The 25,180-nt window shown below is 57.0% G+C and overlaps 5 protein-coding genes across 6 annotated transcripts; 3 read left to right on the top strand and 2 right to left on the bottom strand.

Moving 5' to 3' along the window:
* The first annotated feature begins 881 nt into the window (after window positions 1–881).
* TMCO6 (transmembrane and coiled-coil domains 6) lies at window positions 882–7,519 on the top strand. The gene is made up of 12 exons (XM_082771416.1): window positions 882–989; window positions 1,102–1,208; window positions 1,399–1,508; window positions 1,596–1,779; window positions 2,945–3,049; window positions 3,603–3,688; window positions 4,236–4,352; window positions 5,064–5,175; window positions 5,265–5,439; window positions 5,871–5,965; window positions 6,480–6,647; window positions 7,148–7,519. Exons 1-12 carry the CDS (start codon window positions 902–904, stop codon window positions 7,310–7,312), a joined length of 1,512 nt encoding a protein of 503 aa, XP_082627542.1. The 5' UTR covers window positions 882–901; the 3' UTR covers window positions 7,313–7,519.
* A 139-nt stretch (window positions 7,520–7,658) lies between these two features.
* On the bottom strand, window positions 7,659–8,861 carry NDUFA2 (NADH:ubiquinone oxidoreductase subunit A2). The gene is made up of 3 exons (XM_082771417.1): window positions 8,731–8,861; window positions 8,531–8,637; window positions 7,659–7,853 (listed from the first exon to the last, which is right to left on the bottom strand). The coding sequence occupies exons 1-3, from the start codon at window positions 8,835–8,837 to the stop codon at window positions 7,762–7,764; spliced, it is 306 nt and encodes a 101-aa protein (XP_082627543.1). The 5' UTR covers window positions 8,838–8,861; the 3' UTR covers window positions 7,659–7,761.
* A 102-nt stretch (window positions 8,862–8,963) lies between these two features.
* On the top strand, window positions 8,964–17,344 carry IK (IK cytokine). The gene is made up of 20 exons (XM_082771633.1): window positions 8,964–9,032; window positions 9,238–9,304; window positions 9,495–9,587; window positions 10,094–10,153; window positions 10,691–10,858; window positions 10,943–11,057; window positions 11,306–11,376; window positions 11,486–11,532; window positions 11,771–11,934; window positions 12,036–12,144; window positions 12,590–12,629; window positions 13,055–13,268; window positions 13,550–13,568; window positions 14,138–14,218; window positions 14,525–14,603; window positions 15,057–15,114; window positions 15,507–15,595; window positions 15,907–16,015; window positions 16,818–16,852; window positions 17,145–17,344. Exons 1-20 carry the CDS (start codon window positions 9,017–9,019, stop codon window positions 17,170–17,172), a joined length of 1,662 nt encoding a protein of 553 aa, XP_082627759.1. The 5' UTR covers window positions 8,964–9,016; the 3' UTR covers window positions 17,173–17,344.
* Window positions 17,345–17,394: 50 nt separating this feature from the next.
* Window positions 17,395–19,742, top strand: WDR55 (WD repeat domain 55; the record flags this gene model as incomplete). 2 transcript variants are annotated; one of them, XM_082771634.1, is made up of 8 exons in its annotated part: window positions 17,395–17,555; window positions 17,639–17,769; window positions 17,846–17,946; window positions 18,043–18,110; window positions 18,192–18,371; window positions 18,475–18,574; window positions 18,682–18,851; window positions 19,061–19,742. In XM_082771634.1, 8 exons carry the CDS (start codon window positions 17,395–17,397, stop codon window positions 19,380–19,382), a joined length of 1,233 nt encoding a protein of 410 aa, XP_082627760.1. In that variant the 3' UTR covers window positions 19,383–19,742. The 2 variants fall into 2 exon arrangements, with proteins under 2 accessions (XP_082627760.1, XP_082627761.1); XM_082771635.1 differs by having other exon boundaries at window positions 17,412–17,555; window positions 18,023–18,110.
* A 2,794-nt stretch (window positions 19,743–22,536) lies between these two features.
* On the bottom strand, window positions 22,537–25,007 carry DND1 (DND microRNA-mediated repression inhibitor 1; the record flags this gene model as incomplete). The annotated part of the gene is made up of 4 exons (XM_082771979.1): window positions 22,537–23,025; window positions 23,398–23,859; window positions 23,953–24,070; window positions 24,996–25,007. 4 exons carry the CDS (start codon window positions 25,005–25,007, stop codon window positions 22,604–22,606), a joined length of 1,014 nt encoding a protein of 337 aa, XP_082628105.1. The 3' UTR covers window positions 22,537–22,603.
* Window positions 25,008–25,180: the final 173 nt, after the last annotated feature.

Here is a 25,180-nt window from a genome sequence, read left to right as displayed (position 1 = left end):
GCTCTAACCATCATGACCTGGTGCCTTTTTAATTGTTTCTTCTTGCTACCTGCTGCAAATACCCCCAAAGATCTGCCAGAGAATAATAATAATAATAATAATAATAATAATAATAATAATAATAATAATAATAATAATAATAATAATAATAATAATAATAATAATAGGAGCTTTGTCTCCTTAGTGGCCAGCCACACTTTGGTTTCAGTGAGATTTGGTTTTGGAGATTTCCTTCGGGTGATGACTTTCTGGCTTTAATTACCACCATGGAAGATCCCAGGATGCTGAGACCAACAACCTGACATGGCTGCTGAGCCTCTGGGCTATTTTTGGCTTCATTAAAAACAAATCCTGGCCCTATGGAGATGGAAACCTTGCCTGAGGCTGGAGACTGCCCAGTTTCTTTCCCTGCAAGGCGTAAGGAATTCTTCTCGGCCGCGTCCCCTGCCCGTGTGTGCTCGTGTCTACGTTTCCAAGTGAAACGGAGACGAGGTGATGCCCTGCAACAGCTGCAGCCCAGCGATGGGTGACGGTCACCACACACTCCCTGTGGCTGCGTTAGGAACGAGGACAAAACTCATCCTGCAGCACCCCGCTCTCTGCAAGGGCTGCTAAGAGCGCAGCCCAGCCTGCACGGGATCATGAAGGATCACCAGGGAGAATGTTTTGTGTGAGAATGGAGCCTAAATGACATTATCCACAAGGTGCCCGGCGCCTTGAACACCTCCAGTGACGGGGACGCTACCACAGCCCCGACAGCACCGGGCCCGTTGCGATCGCTGCCCCAACCGGCGGCGGCCACGGGGGGGCCTCCGGGCTCCGGTCACGCCCCGCCCCGTCCTCCTCCTCCTCCTCCTCTTCCTCCTCTTCTTCCTCTTCATCCTCCTCCTCCTCCTCCTCCATGTGGGGCCGGCGGCGTCGCGGGGCCGTTCCCGGTCCCGGGGGGGGCGCGGAGGAGCTGCGGGCACGGCGACGGGAGCGGGAGGCAGGTGGGGGCCGGCTGCTGCCCGCTGCGCCCCGTTAGCAGGAACGGGGCGGCTCGGTGGGGTGGGACGGAGCCCCCCCGGGGCTGGTGCTGACGGGGGGCTGCTTCCCCCGCAGCTCTGAGGAAGGCCCGGCGGCAGGAGCAGCTGGTCAGCAAGCGGCTGCTGCGGGAGGACGAGCAGGACGGAGCCGAGGTCCTGCTGCAGCCTCTCCCCGAGGACGAGGTGAGAGCGTGGGGATGAGGGGGGCCCCAGGGGTCGCCCCCAGCCTTCAGACCTGCTGGTGGTCCTTTGGACAAGGTGCTGGAACCACCGAGGCTCTTTGTGAGCAGCTGTAACACTGCCCGGGTTTTATTTGCCTCTAGGATAACAGCATGAAGCCCTAACGCCAGCACTTTGTTTAATTTTTGGACAGGTCTCTGAGCTGCTCAGAGGCGTGCAGAGGGCTTCAGAGGACAGGAAAACGTTGCTGAGACGCCTCCGCCGGGCTCTGCAGGACAAGAAGACTCAGCAGAAGTTTGTCAGGTCAGCCCAGGCGTGCTGTGGACCAGCAGCTGTGGTGTGCCCGAGGGCAGCAGGCAGCGGGTGCCAGCAGCCTTGGTGTCCCCGCAGGCTGGATGGCAGTGTGCGGACGCTCGTCGGGCTGTTCACCGGCAGCCTGGCCGACGTGCAGATGGAGGCAGCCCGCTGTCTGCACGAGCTCTCCCACTCCAGTGACGCTGCTGTGGCTGAGGCGTGCATGCCAGTGACCCCCTATCTGCTGACGTACCTCTCGGGACACAGCGTTGAGTTGATGGTAATGGCCGTGCTTGGGTTTGCCAGGGCTCTGGTAATCCTCTGGTAGCGGTTGGGTGGCAGTAGGACCCGTTTTGGCCAAGCTTTAGTCTGATGTGGTTCATGTGGAAGCGCTGGTTTGAAGGGCCCTCTGGAATTCCCTAATCCAGCCTTCCCTGTGGAGCAGCGCTGTCCCCAGAGCCAGCCCAGGGCAGCTATCGCTGGCCTAGTCTTGAAAACTCCCAAGTGTGGAGACACCCCTTGGCTGTGCCTTGCCCTCAAACCAAAAGGAGTTTGATTCCATCGTGTTTACATCTTCCTCCACGTAGTTGAAGACTGCTTGTGAATGTTGCCAAGCCTCCCCTAGGCCAGGCAAATCCAGCCCAGCACCCCCAGACTTTTTTGTAACCCTCTGCCCTGACCCAGCTGTCCTGGCAGCTTTGCAGACATCACCTCGCCTGACTTGGGCACACCCAGGTGTAGCCTCCTCAGCACCAAGCACAAGGGAATAACCCCATTTCATACTCTGCTGTTCCCAGTGCTCTGGACACAGCCCAGATCACAGAGTTATGCCTCATTTGCAACAAATTCCCCCACACAGCCCTGTGAGCATCTGCCGTCTTCAGTTCCAAGCTGTGTTTGTGGGAGCAGGAACTGCAGGCTGTGGCTTTTGGACTCCATCACCAGTTCCTGCAGAGCCCTAGGTGGTGGAGCAGAAAGCTGAGGTCCTCAGCCAGGACTCACGATGAGTGGTCAGTTTAGGGAATTTGCTGCAGAGCTTAGATAAGACAGAATCAGAGCTCAGGGATAAAACAGAGCAGCTCTAAGAGGATGACCACATTTGCAAAACATAGGCAGTCTCCAAGACAATACCGTGGAATTAGAGGGGTTTCAGGGATATATAACAGCAACAATTAGAAGCTTGGAAAAACTTTCAAAATTGAAGTGATGTTCTGCCAGTCCCAACATGATTAAGAGAACAAGGATAGATTGAAGCCAGCAGGAAATAGGGGTATCTGTGAGGGTCCAACAATATCCACCTGTGTTTGTCCCTCTGGAGACAGCCCCTGCCCTGCTCAGGTGAGGGGTGACCTGAGGGGCTTGCTGGCTGCTCTGGGTGCCCAGACAGGCCAGGGTCCTGCTGGGGAATGTGGAGGGGGTGACCCGGTCTCTTGTTTGTGTTTCAGGAGCTGTGTTTGTACACGCTGGGCAACCTGGTAGTGGAAAGTGAAGCTGTGAGAAAGCAGCTTCTGCCTCAGGGCATTATTCCAGTGCTGGCATCCTGCATCCAGGTGGGTAGAGTAGCTCAGTCACACTCTTCCCATGCCCTGCCCCCTAAAAGGACCTTTTCTTATACCCTTTAGACGCTGGCTGACAGGACTGAGTTACCATTCCAGCTGGGTAGAGATCCTTCTGTACAGGACTGTCCTGTTGCAGCAAGTGAGGGCCTCTCATAGGCTCCTTGCACTGCTTTTCAGGGGTTCACCACCTTGTGCCCTTTTCAAGCTGCATGTCTCACGCTGATAACTGTGGCTTGCAGGTAAAGTCTCGAACACAGTGAGCTGCAGACTTTTTCCCTCTGCATGGTTTGGGTTCAGCAGGTTTAGGAGACCCACACAGTGAGCAGTGCTGTCAGCTGCAGGTCTGGATGTGCAGAGCAGCAGTGCTGCTGTGGTTGGGCTTCTGAGTCCCTACAACTGCAACCCCTGAGTATGGGGCCAGGGGGGACAGCTCAGCTTTGGCGTGGCTCAGGGTTACACATTGCCCTTTCACTAGCATGCAGGTGATGCCCTGGGACCCCTTGCCTGTGTTGTGTGGGATCAGCTTTGTTCTGTTTGATTACAGTCCCCGCACGAGGCTGTGCTGGAAGGTCTGGGTTACGTCTTGTCACAGCTCCTCCAAGCCAAAGAAGCTCCCACAGAGATCATACCGTGAGTCCGAGCTTTGTACCCTGTGTCGGGATGGGCCCTGGGGCCCTGCGTGGTATTTGCGTGCCAGGGACGATGATGCATTTACCATCCCAGAGATGCTAATAATTCAGAGCAGAATCCTACAGGAACTATGCAGGCTTTTCTGCAGATCAGGGTGCAGGGCCTGACTCTTTTCCTTCAGCCTAATCTGAGCAGATGGCTTTGGTATTTCAGTAAAGGACAGCGTTGAGCAGGGTAGGCCAACGGGGAAATTCTGGCCACATTCCTCCTGCTAAGGAAAAGATCAGTTTGACAGCCCTCAGTGCCAAAAACGTGCCCCCAGCCAAGGTGTTCTGAGTGCCCCCAGGTTCTACCACTTACAGGGACAGCTTGCACATGCCTTGCATTGTGCTGTGGTGCTGCCTGAGTCTGTAACCCTTACCTAAGAGCCTCTTCCATGGGTGTATTTGGAGCTGCCTGGCAGCTGGGGATGATCTGTCCCCATCGGTTGTCTGTCCTGCCTATGCTCTGGTCAGTGCCTCCATTAACTCTGTTGTTCTGACCCCAGCTTGGTTCTGGACTCTGTTCTCCCCCAGCACATGCTTCGACTGGTTTGCTCTGGCCTCAAATCTGGGACAGGAGCTGCTGTGGAATTTGCATGGTGTCTCCACTACATCGTTTGTAGGTAAATGCTCTTTTATCCTCATTTTGTGTTCCCTGGGGGCAGACAAACACACAAGCATAAGGGCTCTGCCAGCTGGAGCACAAGCCTGTGTGGAGCCTGTGGTTGTGGGTCTGGGTCCTGGATTGCCTCCCCTCGCCCCTTTCCCTTTGGAAAGCAATTTCTTTCCCCTCCTGGGCATTCCCAGTCTCAGATTTTAGCACAGCATATTTGCAGGATTGATGAGTTTGTTTACAGGGTGATCACAGGTGACAAACCTGAGGCTGTTCTTGGTGCTCTAAAAACCCCTTGATCACCTCCCGCATTTGGATTTGTGTCCTGCACTTCCCAAGGTGAACTCCCAGAATCTTTGAGCTTCTGGGTTTGGTTCAGTGCCACTTGTCCAGGCTGGCTGCTGCCAACAATCTCTGCCTGCCTTGGTGTGGCTGTTCTGGTGGTGTCATCTCTTTCAGCAGCCCCAGCAGAGAGAAAGGACAGTGTGGGTACCTGGAGAGGACCAGAGCTGTTGTTTCCTGCCCTACGTAGCTAATTCCAGTGGATCTGTTTTCCACAGGCTTTTAAACTTTCTCTTAAGTATCTGCTCAGAAACGAGCTGCTATTTGAATGTGAAATAAACCTGGCTATGGTTTCAGGATAGCACTCAGGATTTCCAGGCCCAGTTGTTTGGTGGAGGCTGGGTGCAGAGAGCAACCGTGGTGTCCCTTCCCTCTGCAGCCACACAGCCAACGCGGCGCTGATAGCGCTGGGGGCCGTACCTGCGCTCAGCTCGCTCTTGTGTGACATCGCTTCTGAAATCTCCCAAAGCTTTTCTGAGGGCCTGGAGCTGGTAAGACGTGGGCAAGGATGCTATTCTTTCTCTGCGATGCTTTGGGGATGTGATCCAGGTGAAAGGCGTTGTCTTTCTCCCTCTCAAAGCTCACCTGCCCGGTGCTGCGGTGTCTCGGCAATCTGCTTGCAGAGGAGACAGGGTGTGAAGCCCAGATCCAGGACGAGCGCTTGCTTGCAGCCCTGTTCACAGTCATGCAGTGCTACCTCCAGAAGCACCCCTTCATCGTACCCGAGGGCCTCTGGCTGCTGAACAACCTCACGGGTGAGTGTCCCTGCGTGGCTGTGAGCAGAGCTGGAGCTGCTGCTGCCAGGACCTGGCAGGCTTCGAGCTCACTGCGTGGGGAACCTCCCAGCGGAGCTGCACCGTGCAGGGGCACAGAGCACGAGGGACTGGCAGGTGGTGTCTCAGTCTAAACAGACAGCAGTGCCTTTGGGGAAACTGCAGAAACACTCCTAAATCAGCCAGGTTCTTCCCTTTGTGTGTGTTGCTTTATTGATTCAGTTCGCAGGGTAGGTTTTGAGGTCAGTAAGGTGGAGTGGGTGGGAGCTGTCTGTCCTCTGACACCGTGTGTCTGAGCTGAGGTCTGCTGTGGGCTGTGTGCCTTGTACTTGCCCAGAGCAGTTAGTGTGCACTGTCTGGCCCTCCTGCACTGAGGCAATTTTATTAACACACTCATTCTCTGCCCGTTCCAGCGGATGATCCCTTCTTCTGCTTTGCTCTGCTCTCCCTGGACTTGCTCCCAGCCCTGCTGCAGCTCCTGCCATGCTCCCAGGCAGCAAGTGTGTTGGTAAGACCTCGCTTTGTGCCCCTGAGCTGGGGAAAGCTCTAGGCTTTGAGGAACGTGGGTCCTGTGTGTGCAGTACTCAGGCTTGGGATGGTAATAACAGCTTGGCAGAAAGTCTGGTGTGGTGGTAACATCCCTGTCTGCATCCCCTGAAGGCACTACCTCTGTCTTGTCAAAGGGATGCCCTACCTGATGCTGCTCCCAGGCACCCAAGGCAGACACTAATTAAGGTCCGGGCCTGCCAGCACTGGGGGTGGGCCCAGGGAGGTGCTGCCTTCTTTTGGAAGGCAGTGAAGGGCTCTCGGGATGCTCTGTCGAGGGAGGTGTGATCATGACTGCTTGGCAGAAATCCTGCTGAGATCTCCAGGGCATGCAGACATGGAGCGGGGATGGGGATGCCCCTTGGTGGGGGCAGGACCTCTGGGGAGGGAACGGGGAGTTCTTTAAAGCCCTCCACGGGCTGTCAGGAACATCGTCCATCGTTCCTGGCTCACTCACTCACAGCTTCTCTGCGCAGGTCCTGACAGTGCTGTGCAACGTCGCAGAGAAGGGGCCCGCCTACTGCCAGCAGCTGCACCAGCGGGCTGCCCTGCCCCTGCTGCTGGGCCCCCTGGCGCTCCCCGACCCCGAAGTGGTGGGGCAGTGCCTGGAGCTGCTGCACCTCCTCTTCCTGCACTGCCCGCAGGTAGGCCAGGGTTTCACACCCCTGAACCCGGTGAGACCTTAAAACAGTGGGTGTTACTTAAACTCACTCCCCCTCTCGGCCTGTACTCCTTCAGTACTCAGACATGTGCCTGAGGTGGGCTGAGGAACACTTGCGTGATGGAGTTAGAAGCCCTCATGTCTTGGGGCAGGGGCATTCCTTTTTGTTGACTGTAACTGTGTTCTGGGCAGGATTTTTGCACCTTTTAACAGTCACTGATTATTACAAGGGGATTGTTTTGCTTCAGTTGTGCTTTCTTCAAGTTCCCTGTGCTCAGACCAGGTGCCAACATGGCTGGGTTTTCCTGCTCCGGACTCATGTCTGGCAGGGCTCTGGTGAATCCCTTCAGCCCTGATCCCTGTGCAGTACAAGGGGAGAGGGAGGCTCAGGGCAGAAGGGATCAGCTGCAGTGACAGCTTGGGGGTCTCAGCCCTCGTGTAGCAGGCAGCCAACCCCCTTCTCGCTCCTCTCTCCTCTCACAGGCAGCTGTTGACTTTGTTGGGCAAGGAGGGCCCCAGACCCTCAAGCAGCACCAGAGCACCCCAGAACTCCAGGAGCGGGTGCAAGCACTGCTGGACATGGCCCTACAGCCACCAGGAGCCTCCGTCTTCAGTTCCTCACCAGCTGCATCGTCCGCCTTCTCCTAGATCACACAGCCTGCCCTCCTGGCCTGAGGAGGAACAAACTGTTCACTCGCTGCCCTGTGTTCCTGCCCCACCGCCCAGGGGCTGGTCAGGCAGTCACAGACTGCGAGCAGCAGTGCTGGCTGCAGGGGAATGCTGTTCCCCGCTCCCCTCCCTGGTGTCCTTTTCACCTTGTAGCCACCACCAGGCGGCCCCCCGCCTCCCTGGTGCAGGGACCAAAGCTGAGCTGAGCTGCAAGCAGTGCAGAAGAGCTCTCGTCGCTGTGGAGGGGAACACAAACCCTGCTGGATTTGCTGTTTCCTTCAGCACCTCCTTTTGGTACTGCAGTTTTAAATCCAACACACAAAGCTCTGGGTAAGCATGTATATTTATATGATTGATAAGTTAAGGACACATTTTACATTAAAGATCATCAGTAAAGCGTTCAGCACGTGCACCTTTGGTGTCCATCTTCACGCCTTGCCTTTCACAATGTTCTCCAAGGCCTTGGCCACTTCATCCACGGAAAGATTATCCAGTGACACACTTTTCTCCTTGCCAAACTCTGCAGAAAAGAGGGAGGGTGAGAGCAGGAGCCTCATTCTTGTTCTCTTGGGTGAGCTAAAGCCCTGCTTTGCATTTCCCCAGGGCCTTAGCCAGTGTCACAGCTGATATCACCATCCCTCAGCACCCAGCACTCTCCAGTTGCCTCCCCGTGCCCAAGTTGTTATTTCCACCTCCCTCAATCCCATTGTTCAGCCATTCCCTTGGCAAAACCAATGCACCCTGCTATATTTGCTCACCTCTTTTTGTTAACTCATGGTGCTGCAGAGCAAAGGCCGCTCTGCTACCTGACAGCCACCAACGTGGTGGCATTTGGCCCTCAGATCAAGATCCTCACCGACACCTCATTAAAACAGTGCTGAAAAAAAACACCCCTGCTGCTGGGGCAGCACATTTGTGTGAGTCAGAGGGAGAAGGCACACAGCAATGCCTGCAGGCTCCGCTGGCCTTTGTGCTAACACTGAGGAACTCCGTATCCGAAGGAACATTTGTAACCTTGTCTGACATGGATGACTTCAGGAGAAAAAACCTTTTTAGAGGGCTTTTTCTGCTCCCTCCCTGGCATTTCAGTGAGAAGGGGGGTCAAATAAAAGGAGCAGGAGCATTTTTTTAACCCATTCCTGGGGTGACCCCGCGGCACCCCCACACGGAGGGCACCCCCGGAGGGCACCCACTCACCGTAGCGGGCCCAGAGGCGGGGCCGCACCCCGGAGCACTCCCGGATCAGGATGGGGAAGCCGGGGTTGGCCTGCTTCAGGGCCACGTAGTGCTGCTCGATGAACTCCCTGCGGACGGGACAACACAAAACGAGGCGAATTGAGCACGGCGAAGCCCCGCGGTGCCCCCTCAGCCCCTTGAGGCCCCGTCCCCGCCCTCACCTGACGCCGCGGCTGCCGGCCGAGCTCTGGCACAGGTGGAGCCGCAGCTCCCGCACCCCGCGGCCCAGCCCAGCCCCGATTCCCCTCACGGCCGCCGCCGCCGCCATCTTGTGCGCTCTGCCAGACGAGGGGCGGGGCCAAGCCTCGGGGCGGGGCTGGCCAATCGCCGCGCTCCCCCCGCGGGAGCTGGCCAATCGCTGAGCGGGGAGGGGAGGGTGGGGCGGGGAGCGAGGGGAGCTTCCGGCACTTCCTGCGCGGCTGCTGAGGGGAGCGGAGCTCTGCCGAGATGCCGGAGCGGGACGGTGAGTGCTGGGGGTGTAGCGTCGTGACAGTATCGTGACAGTATCGTGACAGTGTCGCGGTAACGTCGTGACAGCGCGGTGTCCCCCCCGGTGTCGTCTCGGTGCACCCTCCCCTGGGCTGGGCCCGAGCTGTGGCGGTGGCGGCGCTCCGCGGCCTACCCCCGCTGCGGGGTCCCTGAGCGCCGCCCTGCCTCTGTCCCCGCAGGTGAGCCGTTCTCCAACCCGCTGGCCCCCGATGGGCACGATGTGGACGACTCGCACTCCTTCCACCAGTGAGTGCTGGGCTGGGCTGGGCTGGGCTGGAGGAGGGGGGGATCCCGGGGCTCTGAGGCCGCCTCTTGCAGCTGGAGGCTGGGAGCGCCCCGTGGGGCTCCTGGACCTGGCGCTGTGGCTGCTCAGAAGAGCCCAAGCTGCTGCAGCTCGCTGGGAGGGGGTGATTATTGTGCTCGCTTTTCCCTGCAGGTCCAAGCTGACCAATGAAGACTTTCGGAAGCTTCTTATGACCCCGCGGGCTGCGCCAACATCGGCGCCACCGTCCAAATCTCGCCACCATGAGTGAGTAGAGTGTTTTTCATAGAACTGTGGGGCAAAGCACAGCCTTCTTCCCTCTGGGGTTCTGCTCCTATCTGACTTACTTCACTGTAGAGCGTAGGGGAGAACTTAAAGACCAATGCTAGCAAGCATGCAGATGGGGCTTGACGAGCAGATCCCAGCCTTGGTTTGCACTGGGATCCGTGTGGGCTGTACACATTTGTTATTGGAGTTAGCTGGAGAAACAAGCGGGTCAGGACTGTTGTAAATAACAGTGAATCTTGCATGGTTGTTAGGTTGCTTCATGCAGGTTTTAAGAAGCAGACTAGGTTCTTCTGTGTAAACCTGTGCTTCACCCTCCTCTGTCTACTGGAAGAGTGGAATGAGGGAGAAATCGGATTGTGCTGTTCCCATCTTTGGGTATTGTGGTGTCCAGCTATGTCTGACTTCTGATCTGAGGCTGTTCTGACAAGCTGCCTGTGTTTGTCCAGCTGTGCAGATTGTATGTGTGGTTTCTCACTCTGTTCCAGGATGCCCCGGGAGTACAACGAAGATGAAGATCCAGCTGCTCGCAGAAGGAAGAAGAAAAGGTAAATGTTGAAAGCGATGCATCAGAACCTGTCTTTTAATGTTATATCCTTCTCATGGAAGAAGCTGTTGAGCTCTTGGGCTACCAAAGAGGACCCTTAGCGGCCTGGATTATTCTGGGGCTTTGGAGCCCAGAACTGTGAGGTGAGCTCAGGCTGAGTGACTGTCACAGCCTGTGGGACAGAAGTGGAGTGGCAGCGGCAGGGTGGTGTTGAAGCTTTACCTCCAGAAGAAGTGGGAGAGGTTCCTTTGGTGTCTATCAGGGCAGAAGAATGGTAGGACATCCACACTAGTGACTGGGTCCTTTGGGATCTAAGATGTTCTCCTTTTGGAAGGGAAGACTGAGCTCATTGTTAAGCCTCGGTACAACAGCTTCATCTTGTCTGGTGTTCTCAAGTCGTGTTGTTTCCTACAGTGCTTTAGGATGTTTTTGGGGAAGGGGTAGGGAGTGGAACAGGCATGCGTTGGGCTTCAGTGGCTGTTGCCTGAGCATCAAACATGAACGTGTCACTAACCACGAGCTGTTTCTCTAACCCCAGCTATTATGCAAAGCTGCGCCAGCAGGAGATCGAACGTGAAAGGGAGCTGGCTGAGAAGTACAGGGACCGAGCCAAGGAGAGGAGAGATGGTGTGAACAAGGACTATGAGGAAACAGAGCTGATCAGCACAACGGCCAACTACAGGGCTGTGGGGCCCACTGCAGAGGCGTATGTGAGCTTGTGGCACGTCCTTCTCTTGCCAGTCTCCTCCAGAGTGGTCGTCTCATAATGGTCTCAATTTTTGCTGTACAGGGATAAATCTGCTGCAGAGAAGAGGAGACAGTTGATCCAGGAGTCCAAGTTCTTGGGTGGTGACATGGAGCACACTCACTTGGTGAAGGGTCTGGACTTTGCGCTGTTGCAGAAGGTGAGCACGGATAGCACCATGGGGCTCTTCCTTCATCCTGGCCTCTCCCACAGGCAGGGGTGGTGGGGAGAGGGTGCTAGTCTCAACATACAAACGATTCAGTGTTGTCAGTGTGTTCCCTGAACACGTTTTCCTTTCAGGGAAAGATTTGTATAAGTCTGGGGAGTTGATGGGAGAGGCCTTGCTGGTTTCGATGGGCAGCAGTGGCATGGATGGGTTGGTGATGAGTGAATTTACTTTGTGGCCAGGTGCGAGCTGAGATTGCCAGCAAAGAGAAGGAAGAGGAGGAAATGATGGAGAAGCCCCAGAAAGAAACCAAGTGAGTAGCTGAGGATTTTGCACTCCTGAGTGCAGCCGCCTCACAGCGAGGAGGGTGCTGAGGAGGCATACACTTAGCTTACTTTCTTTTCTTTTTTGTTCCTTTTCAGAAAAGATGAAGATCCTGAGAACAAAATCGAGTTTAAGACCCGTTTAGGTAAGACTGTGCATATGGCTGTTCCCCACGTTATTTGTGTTGTGTCATGAATGTGGGAGAAATACTGAAGTCATTGAAGGGGGGCATGTGCAGTGTAGCAATTCCGAATTTGAGGCCTGGAGTGCATCTCTTCGGAGGTGACTGTGATGTTTCTGATCAGCTAAGAATGTTTCTCTATGGGCTTGTCCATTGCTTAAGTGTAAGAGCCTCTCCCCCTTTGCATTTCCTTCCCCTCCAGGTCGCAACATCTACCGCATTCTGTTCAAAAACAAAGCCTACGAGCGGAATGAGCTGTTCCTGCCTGGGCGGATGGCCTACGTGGTAGATCTGGACGATGAGTACGCTGACACCGACATCCCAACCACGCTGATCCGGAGCAAGGCTGACTGCCCCACCATGGAGGTACCCTGACAGCCTCGGTTTGAATCAGCCAGTGCGAGTCTTGCCGGGAGGGGTTCCCTCTTCAGAGAGTCAGCCAATTCCTCGGGCATTTCTCTTTTCAGGCGCAAACTACGCTGACAACAAATGACATTGTCATCAGCAAGCTAACACAGATCCTCTCCTATCTCAGGCAAGGGACCCGTAACAAGAAGCTCAAGAAAAAAGACAAAGGTAGGTGCTGAAGGGAGCCAAGTGGAGAGGCTCAGAAGCTTGAAGCCTGTCCCAGGAGAATGAGATGTGTTTTGATTTGCTGCGTTCCCTCCACCCTGAGGCAGGGGACTTGGAGGAAAGTGATCTCCTGTGGTTCTCCAAGCACTGCATCCTGAAGGCAGGCTGTGACAGGAGGCATCACAGGCTGGGTGCTGAGACACTACAGCTGCAGGGGTGGCTCTTGCTGCTCTGTTCTTCCTGGTTAAGGACCAGTTCCTTGGGAAAATGTTCTCTGTTGGGGAGGGACTTGGTGGCTTGCTGAGGGAATGAGACGATGCGGTGACCTACGAGGAGGCTGGGAGGACGTCCTCCAGGCCTGCTGCTGTTTGGGCTTGGAAGGTGGATGGGGAACGAGTGCAGGTTGGGTGTGGAGTGATGTGCATCTTACTGCTGTTTGTCCTTGCAGGGAAGCTGGATGAGAAGAAACCCCCTGAAGCTGATATGAAGTAAGTTTCCCCCTGCTCCCACGGGCTGTGGGGTCAAAGCTGTCTGCCCTAAGGTCTGTGTTTTTGGCTGACTGGGTTTGGAGAGGGCTGGGCTTAGTGCCTCTGGAGCAGGCTGCCTCTTTGGACCTGTTGTTTGAGCTGTTTTTAGGACAAGGAGGCCAAAGCTGGAGGCAAGTTCTGGTTTTTATTTCAGACTTGAGGCAGGCAAAGGCTCTCTGTTGTCTTGATCAAAAAGAAGTCCAGGCAGCAGAAGAGAGCAGAAATCCAGTGATATATCTGACAGATGTAGAAGGCAGCACTAAGGGCATCCTTAGCTCTGTGGCTGTGTTGGTGACAAGTGCTCCTTTATTAGGTTCCACTTCAAAGGGAGGCAGTGTTGGCTTCTCTTGCACAACCCGTAACCACGGACTCTTTTCCACTTCTAGTATCTTTGAAGACATCGGGGATTATGTGCCCTCCACTGCAAAGATGCCACGGGATAAGGAACGGGAGAGATATCGTGAGAGAGAGCGTGACAGGGACAGGGAGCGGGACAGGGACCGGGAGCGGGACAGGGAACGTGACAGGGACCGGGAGCGTGATCGGGAGGAGGAAAAGAAGAGACACAGCTACTTTGAGAAGCCCAAGGCTGATGATGAGGTGAGTGCAGCTTTGGGGTCGGTGTGGTTTTGTTCCCAGATGTGCCTACGCTCAGCTCATGTTTAGCTCTCTCCAGCCAGGGGCTGGTGGGTGGCTGGGTGCTTGTCCCCTCCTTCAGCAAGTAAGGCAAGACTGTCACAAGCTGGGAGCTTTTATGGTTCAGTTCTGTGCACATATGTTTGCCCCAAACAGTCTTAAAGTGAAGCTGCAAGTTGCATAGCTCTGTCACTTGCCTGATTTCAGCCCTCCCAAGTAACATGGTGTCTCTCTCTTCTTTGCAGCCCACGGATATTGACAAAGGTGAGTCAAGTGCTGTGGACACTTGAATGAGACTGGACATTTCAGCGAGGCCGTATGGGGCTGCAGGCTGCTGAACAGCTGCTTGCCTCGCTGGTCTTCTTGAGCCCGATTCTCCCAGAGACTGCTACAACAGAGGGAATTGCCTGCTGCAAGGGATGGGTATGGGGGTGAAATCTTGTGCCTGCAGCCTGCTGCAGGCCAGCCCTGGTTGAGTGTGTGCGCAGATTCTTCCCTAGTAGCAGACCTGTTCAAATGACCTTATGCTGGCTGTAAGCTGAGGAGGATTCAGGCTCTCCTAGGATCAGCCTTGCATGATCTGCCCCTGCCTGTGCTCAGACTGGAGGTTGCTGCTCCTAGGTGCTCTCCTGCTTCCTCTTCTCCTACCTTGTGTGCAACCTGTCTCCAGCCTGCTACCCTGTCCCAGCACTGCCCATTCCCTGTACCCTGCAGCAGGCCACCCCTGATTACCCTTAGGGGCTGCATGCAGAAGAGGGCTCTGTCCTGCCCCAGATGAATCGAGGTGAGCTGTTCCTCCACCAAAACTCTGTCTGCTTCTCTCTCTGTCCCAGGACCCGGCTCGGCCAAGGAGCTCATCAAGTCCATCAATGAGAAGTTTGCTGGAGCTGCTGGCTGGGAAGGAACAGAGTCATATCCTTTACTGTCTGACTGCACTGCTGGGCTTCCTCTGCAGGCCAGCTTTGCCTGAGTGTGGCTGTGGAACTACTCTTCCTTACTCTGTGGGAGGGCTCTTTCTCCTGTAGCAGAGGAACCGGCACTCAGTGGCACTCGAACCTTGTTGCTCATTGTACACCAAATACAAGATCTGCAGCCTCCCATTCAGCCCTGCTGAGGCAGGTGCCAGCTTGGGCGTACGGGGGAGGTAGCTTTTTGCCTGGCTGTGCTCAGCCCTTAGCTGTAAGGCTATGTGGCGTTGCTTTCCTTTACTGTTGTCACATTGAAGAAGCCAGAAGACAAGAAACAGCTGGGAGACTTCTTCGGCATGTCCAACAGCTATGCAGAGTGCTACCCTGCTACGTAAGGAGGCAGCAAGAGGCTGTGGGTTGGGAGTGGGGTGCACCAAGGGGCCGCTGTTCTGTGTACTCATCAGCCTCACTGATCCTTGATGGAAGGAGGATCCTTCCTTTTCTTACCTGGGGAGCCTTGCCAGGCTGTGCACGTTCTTGGAAAAATGTTCCTGGAGTCCTTGGGTCTGGTAGACCTGGCCTTGTCTTACCTGGTCTCTGCTATAAATGGCTCCCTGCAATCTGATGCCCCTCAGTGCCAGGGGAAAGCAGAGGTGGCTGAGAGCCTGCTGGGCTCCCTGTAATTCATGTGGTCATTGAGCTCTGGCCCCAAAGCAGGCATGCAGCATCTCAGCTCACCCCTGGGGCTTGCAGTTGGCGAACTTCTCAGTAGTTAGGCATCAAGGTCCTGGGCAGTGTCCCAGAGATGTGCTCTGAGCACTTCTCTTGCTTTGCTCTTACACAGAATGGATGACATGGCTGTGGACAGCGATGAAGAGGTGGACTACAGCAAAATGGATCAGGTATGCTGCTGTGAGCTTTTTAGGGTCAGCCAGTGAAACAGGTATCACTGCAGGCCTAGACGATCCCATTTCTTGCAGGCTTGTGCAGTGGGGTTGCATGCCTTGGAGCTGGGCATCAGGTGTGGTTTGGGGCTTGCCAAGCTGCTGTCCCAGTGGGTAAACATGATCAAGACATCATGGTGGTTTATGCTACTGTCTCAGCTCCATTTTCCACAGAGAAAGTCCTGTTTGGGGCTTTGGGACAAGTCCAGACTGGGTGCACAAGTGTGTTGAACTGGGGCTGATGGGAGGTGGAGATCTTGCCTGGGCGTATGAGGTGCATGAGAAGTCCTGGGTGGTGTCAGCAAAGGAGTTGTTCTGAGCATTTTGTGTTTTCTTTTGTTTTCCTGCAGGGTAACAAGAAAGGGCCTCTGGGCCGCTGGGACTTCGATACCCAGGAGGAGTACAGCGAGTACATGAACAACAAGGAGGCTCTGCCCAAGTGAGTGAGCACCTGTGAAGGGCTCGGTCCAGCTGAGGAAGGACTCTGGCTGGGGATGGCAGTGGCTGCCAAACTCAGGTTCGGGGGGAGCTTAAATCAAGAAGAGCAGCCACTTGTGAGGGCTGGAGGAGGAACTGTGGATCTTTGCTCTTAGTGTTGCTTGTGAGGATGCCTGTCCAGCCACTGCTTCCAGCACAACAAACTGGCTCTGTTGAGTACAGGCTTGTGACTGGAACACATTCCATTGTTTCCATTCCACCACCAGGCCACAGATCCACACCGAGCACTGAGCTGTCTCCTTCCTTCCCCAGGGCAGCCTTCCAGTACGGGATCAAGATGTCTGAGGGACGTAAAACCCGGCGTTTCAAGGAGACAAATGACAAGGCAGAGCTGGACCGGCAGTGGAAGAAGATCAGTGCAGTGAGTGTCTGGTGCTGGGGTGTTGCTCGTTCAGGCTGTGATCTGCCAGCACATCCCTGGGTTAGGAGAGCTTCCACGTAGCCCTGCACTTGCTGTCCCAGGCACCTCTCTTCGGTCCAGTCCGTGCCCTTGCAGCCAGGCACTGCTGTTGTGCGTGTGCAGTAGGTCTGACTTTCTCAAAAGGCTGGGTCTGCTCCTTGCCACAGCAGCAAGCTGTCTACTTGTGTCTACAAAAACTTAAAGCTTCAGGACCAAAGATCTGTCTGGAGCTGCGTGTTCTCAGTTTGCAGTTGTTACCCTGGGAGCTGTCCCAGTCCCTGGGCTCTTTGCTCAGGACTGTGCAGCAGATGGATGTTTCCAAAGCCAGCAGCCCTGAGTCATCCAAATGGGCTTGGAGGGGACAGAGCACGTTTTGTGGCTCTGTTTTCTAAGAAGCAGAGCTGGGAGCCCCAGGAGGGGGTTGTCGTGGCAGGGTGAGCAGGCCATGAGCACTCCCCGTAGCGTGGGATGAGCTAGGGAAAGGTGAGACCAGATGCTTGTCCTTCATGGCCAAAATGGAGCAAAGGAGGAGAACAGGACAAGGCTCTCCAGACTTCAGGCAGCTCGTGGGCAACTTTACCTCACCTCAGCTCCCTCTGCTCCAGCTCCAGCTCTCGCTGGGTGTATCTTAACACTCTACAGCCCTTCTGCTGCAGGCTGGGAGGCTCTGCCCCTGTGATTGCTTTGCCCTTGTGGAGGCAAGGAGCAGTTCTGGGCGGCCAGCTTACCTGAAGGGTAACAGGAGCTTGTGTTTTCTCTGCAGATCATCGAGAAGAGGAAGAAGCTGGAGGCCGATGGGTTAGTAAAGCCACCTCTGCTGGTGCCTTGGCAGCAGGGCCGTGCTGGGGCCTGGCTGTCTTCTGCCACCTCTCCCTGGGGCTGCAGGGTGCAGAGGCGTCTCTGCCAGGCTCTTGGCAGTGGGGTTGGATGGATAAAGGAGAACATTCAGCCCCCGCAGCGTGCTCCTGCCCTGCTCAGCTCAGCAGGGCTTGTGGGGCACCTCTCCCCTGAGCCATCTCTCCCTAGCAGACCTGGGAGGCGCGGATGTGCTTTGTGCTCTCTCTGGACAGTGCCTGTTGTCTGTTTGCAGGGTCGAGGTGAAAAGGCCCAAGTACTGACGCCCCAGCTGCGTGCCTGCGTCTCGTCCTTCGCCTCCTGGAGCCCCAGCCTGCAGGATGCCGCGTCCCAGAGCCCGTGGGGTGCTGCTGCCCCTCCGTTACCCCCACCCCGTTGTAGTTCGGCCCCCCCCGTGCTGTGGGGGGCAGCTCAATAAACGCGCGTGGAACTGGGCTGGAGGTTGAATTGTGCAGTGCGCCTGGGCCGGGCACGGGGGCGGGGCCATGCAAATGAACCGAAGATATGCAAATGAGGGAAGGGGCGATGAACGAATGATGCCGGTGTTTAAATGGCGGGGGTGTGGCTATGCAAATGAGGCTTGGCAGGGCGCCGAGCACGCGCACAAGGCTCCCGCAGCAGCATGGCGGCGGCGGAGGAGGAGGAGGTGAGCGGGGGGCGGCCGGGCACGGGCAGGGGGGACTTGGGGGGGGAACTGAGGGGGTCCTCACCGCGCCGCCCCCTCCCCAGGAGCCCCCCGCGGCCCCCCGGCTCCGCGACACCCCCGAGGACATCAGCCTGGAGGCGGCGGCCAACGCCATCGCCCTGCACCCGGCGCGGGCCCTGCTGGCAGCGGGGGACGTGGACGGCGACGTGTACCTGTGAGTGGCCGCGCACCCACACCGGGCTCTCCGCCACCGCCTCCTCCTCGGTCCTCCTGACCCCCGCTGCCCGCAGGTACGGCTACTCCTGCCTGCCGGGGGACACCCAACAGCTCTGGTCCTCGGGGCACCACCTCAAGTCCTGCCGGGACGTCGCCTTCTCCCCCGATGGGCAGAGTGAGTGCATGGGGACGGGGTGGGGATGGGGATGGGGAGGGGATGCTGGGGTGCCCGTGCTGAGCACTGGCTGCAGGGCTCTTCACGGTGTCCAAGGACAAGGCCATCCACATCCTGACGGTGGAGGACGGGCGGCTGGAGACGCGCATCGCCAAGGCCCACAGGTACGTGGCTCGCTGGGGTCGGGCAGGGACCCCCCGGGTCCCCCTGGGACACTGTCTGACACCGCTGCCCACTCCACACAGTGCAGCCCTCAACTGCGTGCTGCCCATCGATCACCACCTCCTGGCCACGGGTGATGACGGCGGAGAGCTCAAGGTGTGGGACCTGCGCAAGGGGGAGGCCATCCTGGAATCCCGGCAGCATGAGGAATATATCAGCGCCATGGCCGTGGATGGGAACAAGAAGATCCTGCTCACCGCCAGGTACTGCAGGGCTCGGTGGCACCGGGGTCAAGGCCCCATGCCCATCGTGGCAGGGGGCATGGGTGGCCGTGCCCTCATGCCACAGGGCCACTCTGTCTCGCAGCGGTGATGGCACCATGGGAGTCTTCAACATTAAGAGGCGGCGCTTTGAGCTGCTCTCTGAGCCACAGAATGGGGACCTGACATCTGTCGCGCTGCTGAAGGTAGGTGCTGGGCCCTGCTGCATAGCAGATGCACTGTCTGGTGGTTTCTTTGCCATGCTCTAAGTCTCTTGTTTTGCCTCTGCATTGCTCTACCCCTTCCTGCCCAGAGAGGAAAGAAAGTGGCTTGTGGCTGTAGCGAAGGAACCATCTACCTCTTCAACTGGAATGGCTTTGGGGCCACCAGCGACCGCTTTGCTCTGAGGGCCGAGTCAGTTGACTGCATGGTCCCCATCACGGAGAGCATTGTGTGCACAGGGTCCCTTGACGGAGTCATCAGGTCAGAGCACTGAGGGCACGGGATGTGATGGGGGAGGGCTCTGGGGAGGGTGGGGAACAAGGTTAGACCTGGGGAAGGAGAGGAGGGCAAGGCTTTTGTTGGTGCTGGAAGGATCACATCCGAGCTGGAGAGGTGGGCTCGCAATTTTCCTGGGGCTCTGTCTCTTACAAAGGTCCTCACTGTGATGTCCCCATTCACCTTGTCCCTAGGGCGGTGAACATCTTGCCCAACCGGGTCCTGGGCTGCGTTGGGCAGCACCTGGGGGAGCCCATTGAGCAGCTGGCTGTGGCCCCCGACGGGCAGCTCCTGGCCAGCTGTGCCCATGACCAGAAGGTGAAGTTCTGGGACATCTCCTCCCTGGGCTCCATGGTGGTGGACGAATACCGAAAGAAGAAGAAGCGGGGGGGCCCGCTGAAGGCCCTGACCAGTAAAGCCCCAGGCAGTGGAGAGGACTTCTTTGCAGACCTACGAGAGGAGCAGGAGGCCACAGCGGAGGCAGCGACAGGAAGCGACAGCGATGATAGCGACTGAGGGGCCAAGAGGGCTGTGGTTTGGAGGTGGACAAGGCCAGGGTTTGCTGGTGGACGTGGAGGTCCTGGGGTGGGGGGACAAGGCAGGATACTGCCCCAAAGGGTGGGGGCCCATGGTGCTGGAGGAAGTGTGAGTAAGAGGTGGGCAGCGCCTGTGTGGAACAGGGCTCTGAGTTCTCCTGCAGGGGTCCTGGGATCTGTGGGCAAACAGATCCTTCCCAGTCCTGCAGGTCCTCTATGCCTCCTCAAGGCTGCGGCAGAGCTGCCCGTACCACTGTCCCGAGCAAAAGTATTGAGCATTTTTTATTAACTAACTTGAACATGAGATGTATTAAAAAACACAGTGCCTTTTTGTTTCCTAGTAGTCTGTGCTGATGATTTGTCTTGCCCCAACTTCCCTGGTATTTTATAGCACATTAGCGACCTGCCTGTAGGCTACTGGGGGTGACACAGACCCTGCTCAAAGTGCTCCTGTCAGCTGGGCCAGCATTATGAACTGTAGTTGTCTTTACTACATCTTCCTGCAGTGGCAAAAAAAGCTTAGAGGGAGCCAAGGATGCCGCTGGTGCTGGGTCTGTCTGCCAGGTGCTTCTGGAGCAGGGCGGGCGCCACAGTAGCCAGCCTGGAGCAGGGATGCACCTAAGGCCCTGCCAAAAGAAGCTCCTGGCAACAGTTGCCTGGAGCACTGGGCACTGGAAAAGCAACTGTAAAACCACCGTGAGGCTGTCTTGCTATCCAGAGGAATGGCAAATGCTGCTGTGCTAACACATGGTTTGAGCTGGAAACAAGCTGCTGGAGAGTTGTATCACTTTAGTAAACAGGGGACACCCCCCTGGCGGGGGAGGCCATGTTTCAACTAGGAGAGTGGCTGTAAGCTACATTTCATCTGCCTTCTTCCCTTTTATCCTCTTTTAACCTTGTCCCTTCCTGTGCTTCATAGAATCATAGACTATCCCGAGTTGGAAGGGACCCACAAAGATAATGGAGTCCAACAAAGTTTGTGCCCATTGCTTCTCATCCTGTCATTGGGCACAACTGAAAAGAGACTGGCTCCATCCTCTTAACACCCTCCCTTCAGGTATTTATATACAGTGATGAGCTCTTCCCTCAGTCTTCTCTTTTCCAGCCTAAGCAGGCCCAGTTCTCCCAGCCTGTCCTCATACAACAGGTGCTCCAGTCCCCTCATCATCTTCATAGCCATCATCTGGACTTGCTGCAATAGATCTATGTCCCTGTTGTACTGGGGAGCCCAAAATTGGGCACAATACTCCAGGTGTGGCCTCACTTGGGTTGAACAGAGTGGGAGGATCACCTCCCTTGACCTGCTGGCAACACTCTTCCAAATGTACCCCAGGATCCCGTTGGCCTTCTTGGCCACAAGGGCACACTGCTGTCTCATGATCAGCCTGCTGTCCACCAGGACCCCCGTGTCCCTCTCCAGAGCTGCTCTCCAGCAGGTCTGCCCCCAGCTACTAGGAGGAAAACTAACCATCCTAGCCCAAACCAGGACACCATGGTATGGAGTATCCATTTGGGCAGTTTGGGTCAGTTGTCTGTGGTACTTTAACACAGGTGGGCAGTTGAGCTCCACCCCAACCACTCCCTCCCCCTCCTCAAACGGAAAGGCAGAGAAGATACGATGAGAAGGGCCTAAGGGTTAAGATAAGAACAGGAAGATCACCCTATGATTATTGTCACAGGCAAAACAGACTCAACAGAGGGAATTAATGATCCTGATCAGCAGGGGGGTTGGACCAGATGATCTTCAGAGGCCCCTTCCAACCTTGGTCATTCTGTGATTCTGTGAATAAAATGATTACGGTCACATCTTCCCCTGGTTGTTTGTGCAGTTGTCATAGGCACAGAGTCGGTATGTAGCACGCGAGCAGGGCGCAGGACGAGATTAAAAGACAATAAAACGGAAGAAAGCAGATGAAATGTAATGGGCAGAACCCGAGCAGGAAGAAAACATGGAGAAAGCCGGGCAAATATTCCGGAGCAAGAAGTAGGCCAGGGGTGCCCGCGGGACTCGAACCCCCGCCGAGGCAGGGGATCGAAAGACGACAAACAGCAGCCGAAGGAACCGCTGGGCTATAGCCGGCCCACTGCCGCTCCCTGCCTCTGTACGCCTCAAGGCCTCAGCACAACCGTTCCTGCCTCAGAGGCGGGGCCGGGGCCCTGCCCGCCCCACTGCTGCCCTGGGCGGCCGTGGGCACCGGGGAGGTGAAGGCACAGCAGTGAAGGCACAGCAGGGCCCGTAGGGGCAGGGCGCTCAGTGCCCCGGGGGCCGCTGCTCTCGCCTGACGTAGGGGGAACCCAGGCACCCCCTCAGGATCAGCCCCCTCTGGGAGGACTGCAGCAGGACAAGTCAAGAAATACTAATACACAGACGGTGCTCGCCAGGCTACTTTAATACCAAGTCGGTGGCTGGTGGCCAGTCCTCTTGGTCCAGAGGACTCATTCATGATGGCCCAAAACCTCTGCTGCTTCCTCGCAGCCCAACTGGCTCCGTGCCTCCCAGGGCCCGCAGCCCCTCTCCTAGCTGAAATGCAGCCCCCCAGCCAGCGGGGTGTCCCCTGTTTATCAAAGTGAGGCTGCTGCTCGGGTACCCAGCGTGAAGTGGAGGTGAGATGGGGCCACTCATTGTCCCCCCATTCAGTTGGGCCACCCCTGAAAGGTCCCCTAGACCTCCCCAGCCCACACCCCCTGCTGGCAGCCTTTCAGAGCAGCTGCTGCTGCTTCTAACTTCTCCCAAGACCTATGCTGGGGCCCTACTGCACCAGAGCAACACAGAACGATTTTATAAAAAAAGGAGAAAACGGAACCAGGCAGGTCAGGCCTACCTCCCCCAGAACAGAGCAGAACCGAGTGCCGGCTGGGAACAGGGCAGCTGTCACGCACCACAACAGCACCCACATCTTCCAGCACTGGCTCTCAAAATAAACCCCAACAAACTGAAACCAAAGCTGAAACAGGACCACATCCCCACCGGGCCCGTGCTCCACTCCTGCAGACAGCAACAGGACGTCTGATGGCTCCGGTTTGGTTCACAGTTCGGGCGAAACAGCTGCCCGCATCCAAAACACACTGCCTATGTCAGCAGGCATTCTGCAGAAGAGAAGAAAGCATTAGGCTCTGCATGGTTCTCTCCCTCCCAGCCTGGGCCCCCACCTGCAGAATGAAGTCCAGCAGCCCCTCAATCCCAAGAAACCCTCCAGGACTTCAGGAAAGATGGGAAATGGCACCAATTCTGTGCCAGGACTCACCTAACTTCCTAAGAGCCAGCCGCGCCACTGCGCTCTTTGCCTTCTCATGCCCACTGGTGTTTGGCGCATCTTCCTGCACCCACAGCAACCCGCTGAAGGGAAAGGGCCACGCCGGGATCACTAGCTGGCACCAGTACTGCAGCCACCCACCGGGTTTCACCTGGACACACTTTGTGAAGAAGCGGGGGGTCCCCAGGCACTTCTGACGGCACAGGGTGTTCAGGCAGTCCAGCACGTCGCACAGCTTCAGGGACATCAGCAGTTGTTTGGGGCTCCCCAGGTGCTTGCCATGCTTCTCCTTACACAACCGCAGTTTCTCCTTCAGCTCTGGTTTCAGCCACCCCACCTTCATGTTCTCCCCACAGAGCTTCACATTCCCTAGGAGAGACCCAGAGCAGCTTGCAGGAGATACTCACACAGCAGCCTCCAGCCTGCAGTCACACCGTGCAGCCAGTGCCCCACCACCACGTCCTGCCCCCCAGCATCTGTCCCAGTGACCCCATGATGGTCTGACCCTGAACCAGAGTGCACAACGCGACTCGCCTTCACCGCAGCCCCACCAGGCCTGCCAGGGACCAGCCTCGCTGGGGACGGCCAGCCCAGAGGGGACACAAGGAGAAGCCAAGGGATGTCTCAAGCCTGTAGTCACTCCTCAGCTGAACCTGGTGCTGGGATCTATGCTCACTCACCCAAAAGATAAAGCCAAGCAGCATGCCACAGCACCCCAGCCTCCCACTTGCCTCCCAGTACCTTCTGTCAGGGTTTTCTTGGCCATGGCAGCAGCCCGGTGCGAGCTGTATTTCAGCACGGCGAGCTTGGCCTTCTTCTGGTAAGGGCTGGCATGCAGGGTGATGCTGAGGACCCCCTCGGTGGCCTTCAGCACCACAGCCTCCAGGCACTTCTGGCTCACCGAGGCGGGCAGGCCGTCCACACTCAGCTCGCACTTCTCCAAGCTCTTGCACACCACGATGGTGTAGCCCTCCTGCACCTCCAAGTTGTTGAGGGTGGCAATGGCCTCCTTGGCGCCCTGCCAGTTGCTGTACTTGGCGTAGGCAAAGCCCCGGTTGAGGCCGCTGAAGGTCATCATGAGGCGGAACTCGTAGAGCTTCCCCACGCTCTGGAAAAGCGGGATCAGCGTGTTCTCGTACATCTCCTGGGGCAGCTTCCCGATGAAGACCTCCGAGCCCGCCGGTGGGGGGCTGCCCACCCAGCCTGCAGGCACAGAGCAACACGTGGGTGAGATGTGCTTGGCCACCCTGATGTGCCACGCGCCCAGGGCACTGCCATGCAGAGCTCACCACGTACCTGGCGGGGGGCCACCGTATCGCCTCTGGCCATTGATCTGCACCAAATCGATGCCGGTTTCTCTTACCCAGTTGCGCAGGGCCATCTTATTGGCCTGGTTGATGCTGTTGGCCCACGCCTGAGGAGGGAGGTGATGTTAGTGCCGGGCAGTTTCCAGCCTCCCAGCCGGGGGCATCTGAACCCCACAAAGCAACGAGGCCTAGGGCAAGCCAGGAAGTGGAGGAGCAGATGCTGGACTGCTCTGCCCTCAGGGAAGGGCAATGCACATCCAAACAACTATCCCGTCTGCCGTCCAGGACTGCTCCAGCAATTTTGGTAGAGCACAAGAACACCAGTGCTCCAGAGATGCCTACAAGGGCTTTGAAAACAGAGGCTCAGGTGCCTGCTCAGCAGCTGGCTTGCATTATGAGAGGGCAGGAACAAAGAGCCAAGGTGAACTTTGTATCACTGGAGCTTTACAGAGGAATTAAGGACACGACCCACATGGAAACACCAGGTTTTAGCTCATTAAGTACTACCGAGACTCATTAGGGCCTCTGAAGACTACACGCTGAGTGGGATTAAAGTAATCTCAGCTCATGCCATAAAGCAGTTTGGTCGCATCCCACCCTCGTGCATCCTTGGGTGCGCCACCAAGTGGTGGCACCTCCCTGCCTTCACGCGGTTTTTTTGCCTTTCTCAAAAGCCAAAAAACCTTTTGGATGAAGGCGCGGGCCTTAACGGGACATCTCTGCCGACAGCGTGCACGAAGCCAGCCCCGGGGGCTCCTCCTTGCCCCCTGCAGCCACCTTTCCACCCAGCCCCGCCGCGGCTCTTCCAGCACACCCCGGCCGCCCCCCGAGGGGCTCCGAGGCTCGGGGAAGCCGCTGCCGGGCTCAGCCTCCCCCGAGGCTCCCAGCCCCGGGGGCTCCGGCAGCCGCAGCGGCTCCGAGCCCGGCCCCGGGGGCTCCCCGACGGCCGGCCCCGGGTGAGGGGGGTCCGGAGGATCCCCGGTGTGCGGCCGCCAGGTCCCTGGGGGGGTGCAGCCCCCCGACGGCACCTACCTCCTCCTCCATCGCCTGTCCTCGCCCGGCTCTGGAAGCTTCCAGCGCCGCGGCTGCTCCGCCCTGGGGAGGGAGGGTCCTGCCGGGACCCCCCCAGGCTTGACCATGCAAGTGGCAAATAAAAAACCAGCTCAATGGCCCCAGCGGGGCAGGAGGCGGGCCAGAGCTCGCCCCGCGGCCAGGGG

Source organism: Aythya marila (genome assembly GCF_965140915.1).
Source record: "Aythya marila genome assembly, chromosome: 14".
Lineage (NCBI taxonomy): Eukaryota > Metazoa > Chordata > Aves > Anseriformes > Anatidae > Aythya > Aythya marila.
This window is presented reverse-complemented; position numbering and strand designations above follow the sequence as displayed.

Excerpts from the sequence above, each read along its gene's own strand:
- TMCO6 (XM_082771416.1), top strand. The coding sequence starts at position 902 with ATGTGGGGCCGGCGGCGTCGCGGGGCCGTTCCCGGTCCCGGGGGGGGC. Across the intron at positions 3,050-3,602 it reads TGCTGGCATCCTGCATCCAG|TCCCCGCACGAGGCTGTGCT; the intron begins GTGGGTAGAGTA and ends GTTTGATTACAG. Across the intron at positions 4,353-5,063 it reads CTCCACTACATCGTTTGTAG|CCACACAGCCAACGCGGCGC; the intron begins GTAAATGCTCTT and ends TTCCCTCTGCAG.
- NDUFA2 (XM_082771417.1), bottom strand. The coding sequence starts at position 8,837 with ATGGCGGCGGCGGCGGCCGTGAGGGGAATCGGGGCTGGGCTGGGCCGC. Across the intron at positions 8,638-8,730 it reads GCCGGCAGCCGCGGCGTCAG|GGAGTTCATCGAGCAGCACT; the intron begins GTGAGGGCGGGG and ends TCCCGTCCGCAG. Across the intron at positions 7,854-8,530 it reads CCGCCTCTGGGCCCGCTACG|AGTTTGGCAAGGAGAAAAGT; the intron begins GTGAGTGGGTGC and ends TCTTTTCTGCAG.
- IK (XM_082771633.1), top strand. Across the intron at positions 14,219-14,524 it reads CTGGGAAGGAACAGAGTCAT|TGAAGAAGCCAGAAGACAAG; the intron begins ATCCTTTACTGT and ends CTGTTGTCACAT. Across the intron at positions 14,604-15,056 it reads GCAGAGTGCTACCCTGCTAC|AATGGATGACATGGCTGTGG; the intron begins GTAAGGAGGCAG and ends GCTCTTACACAG.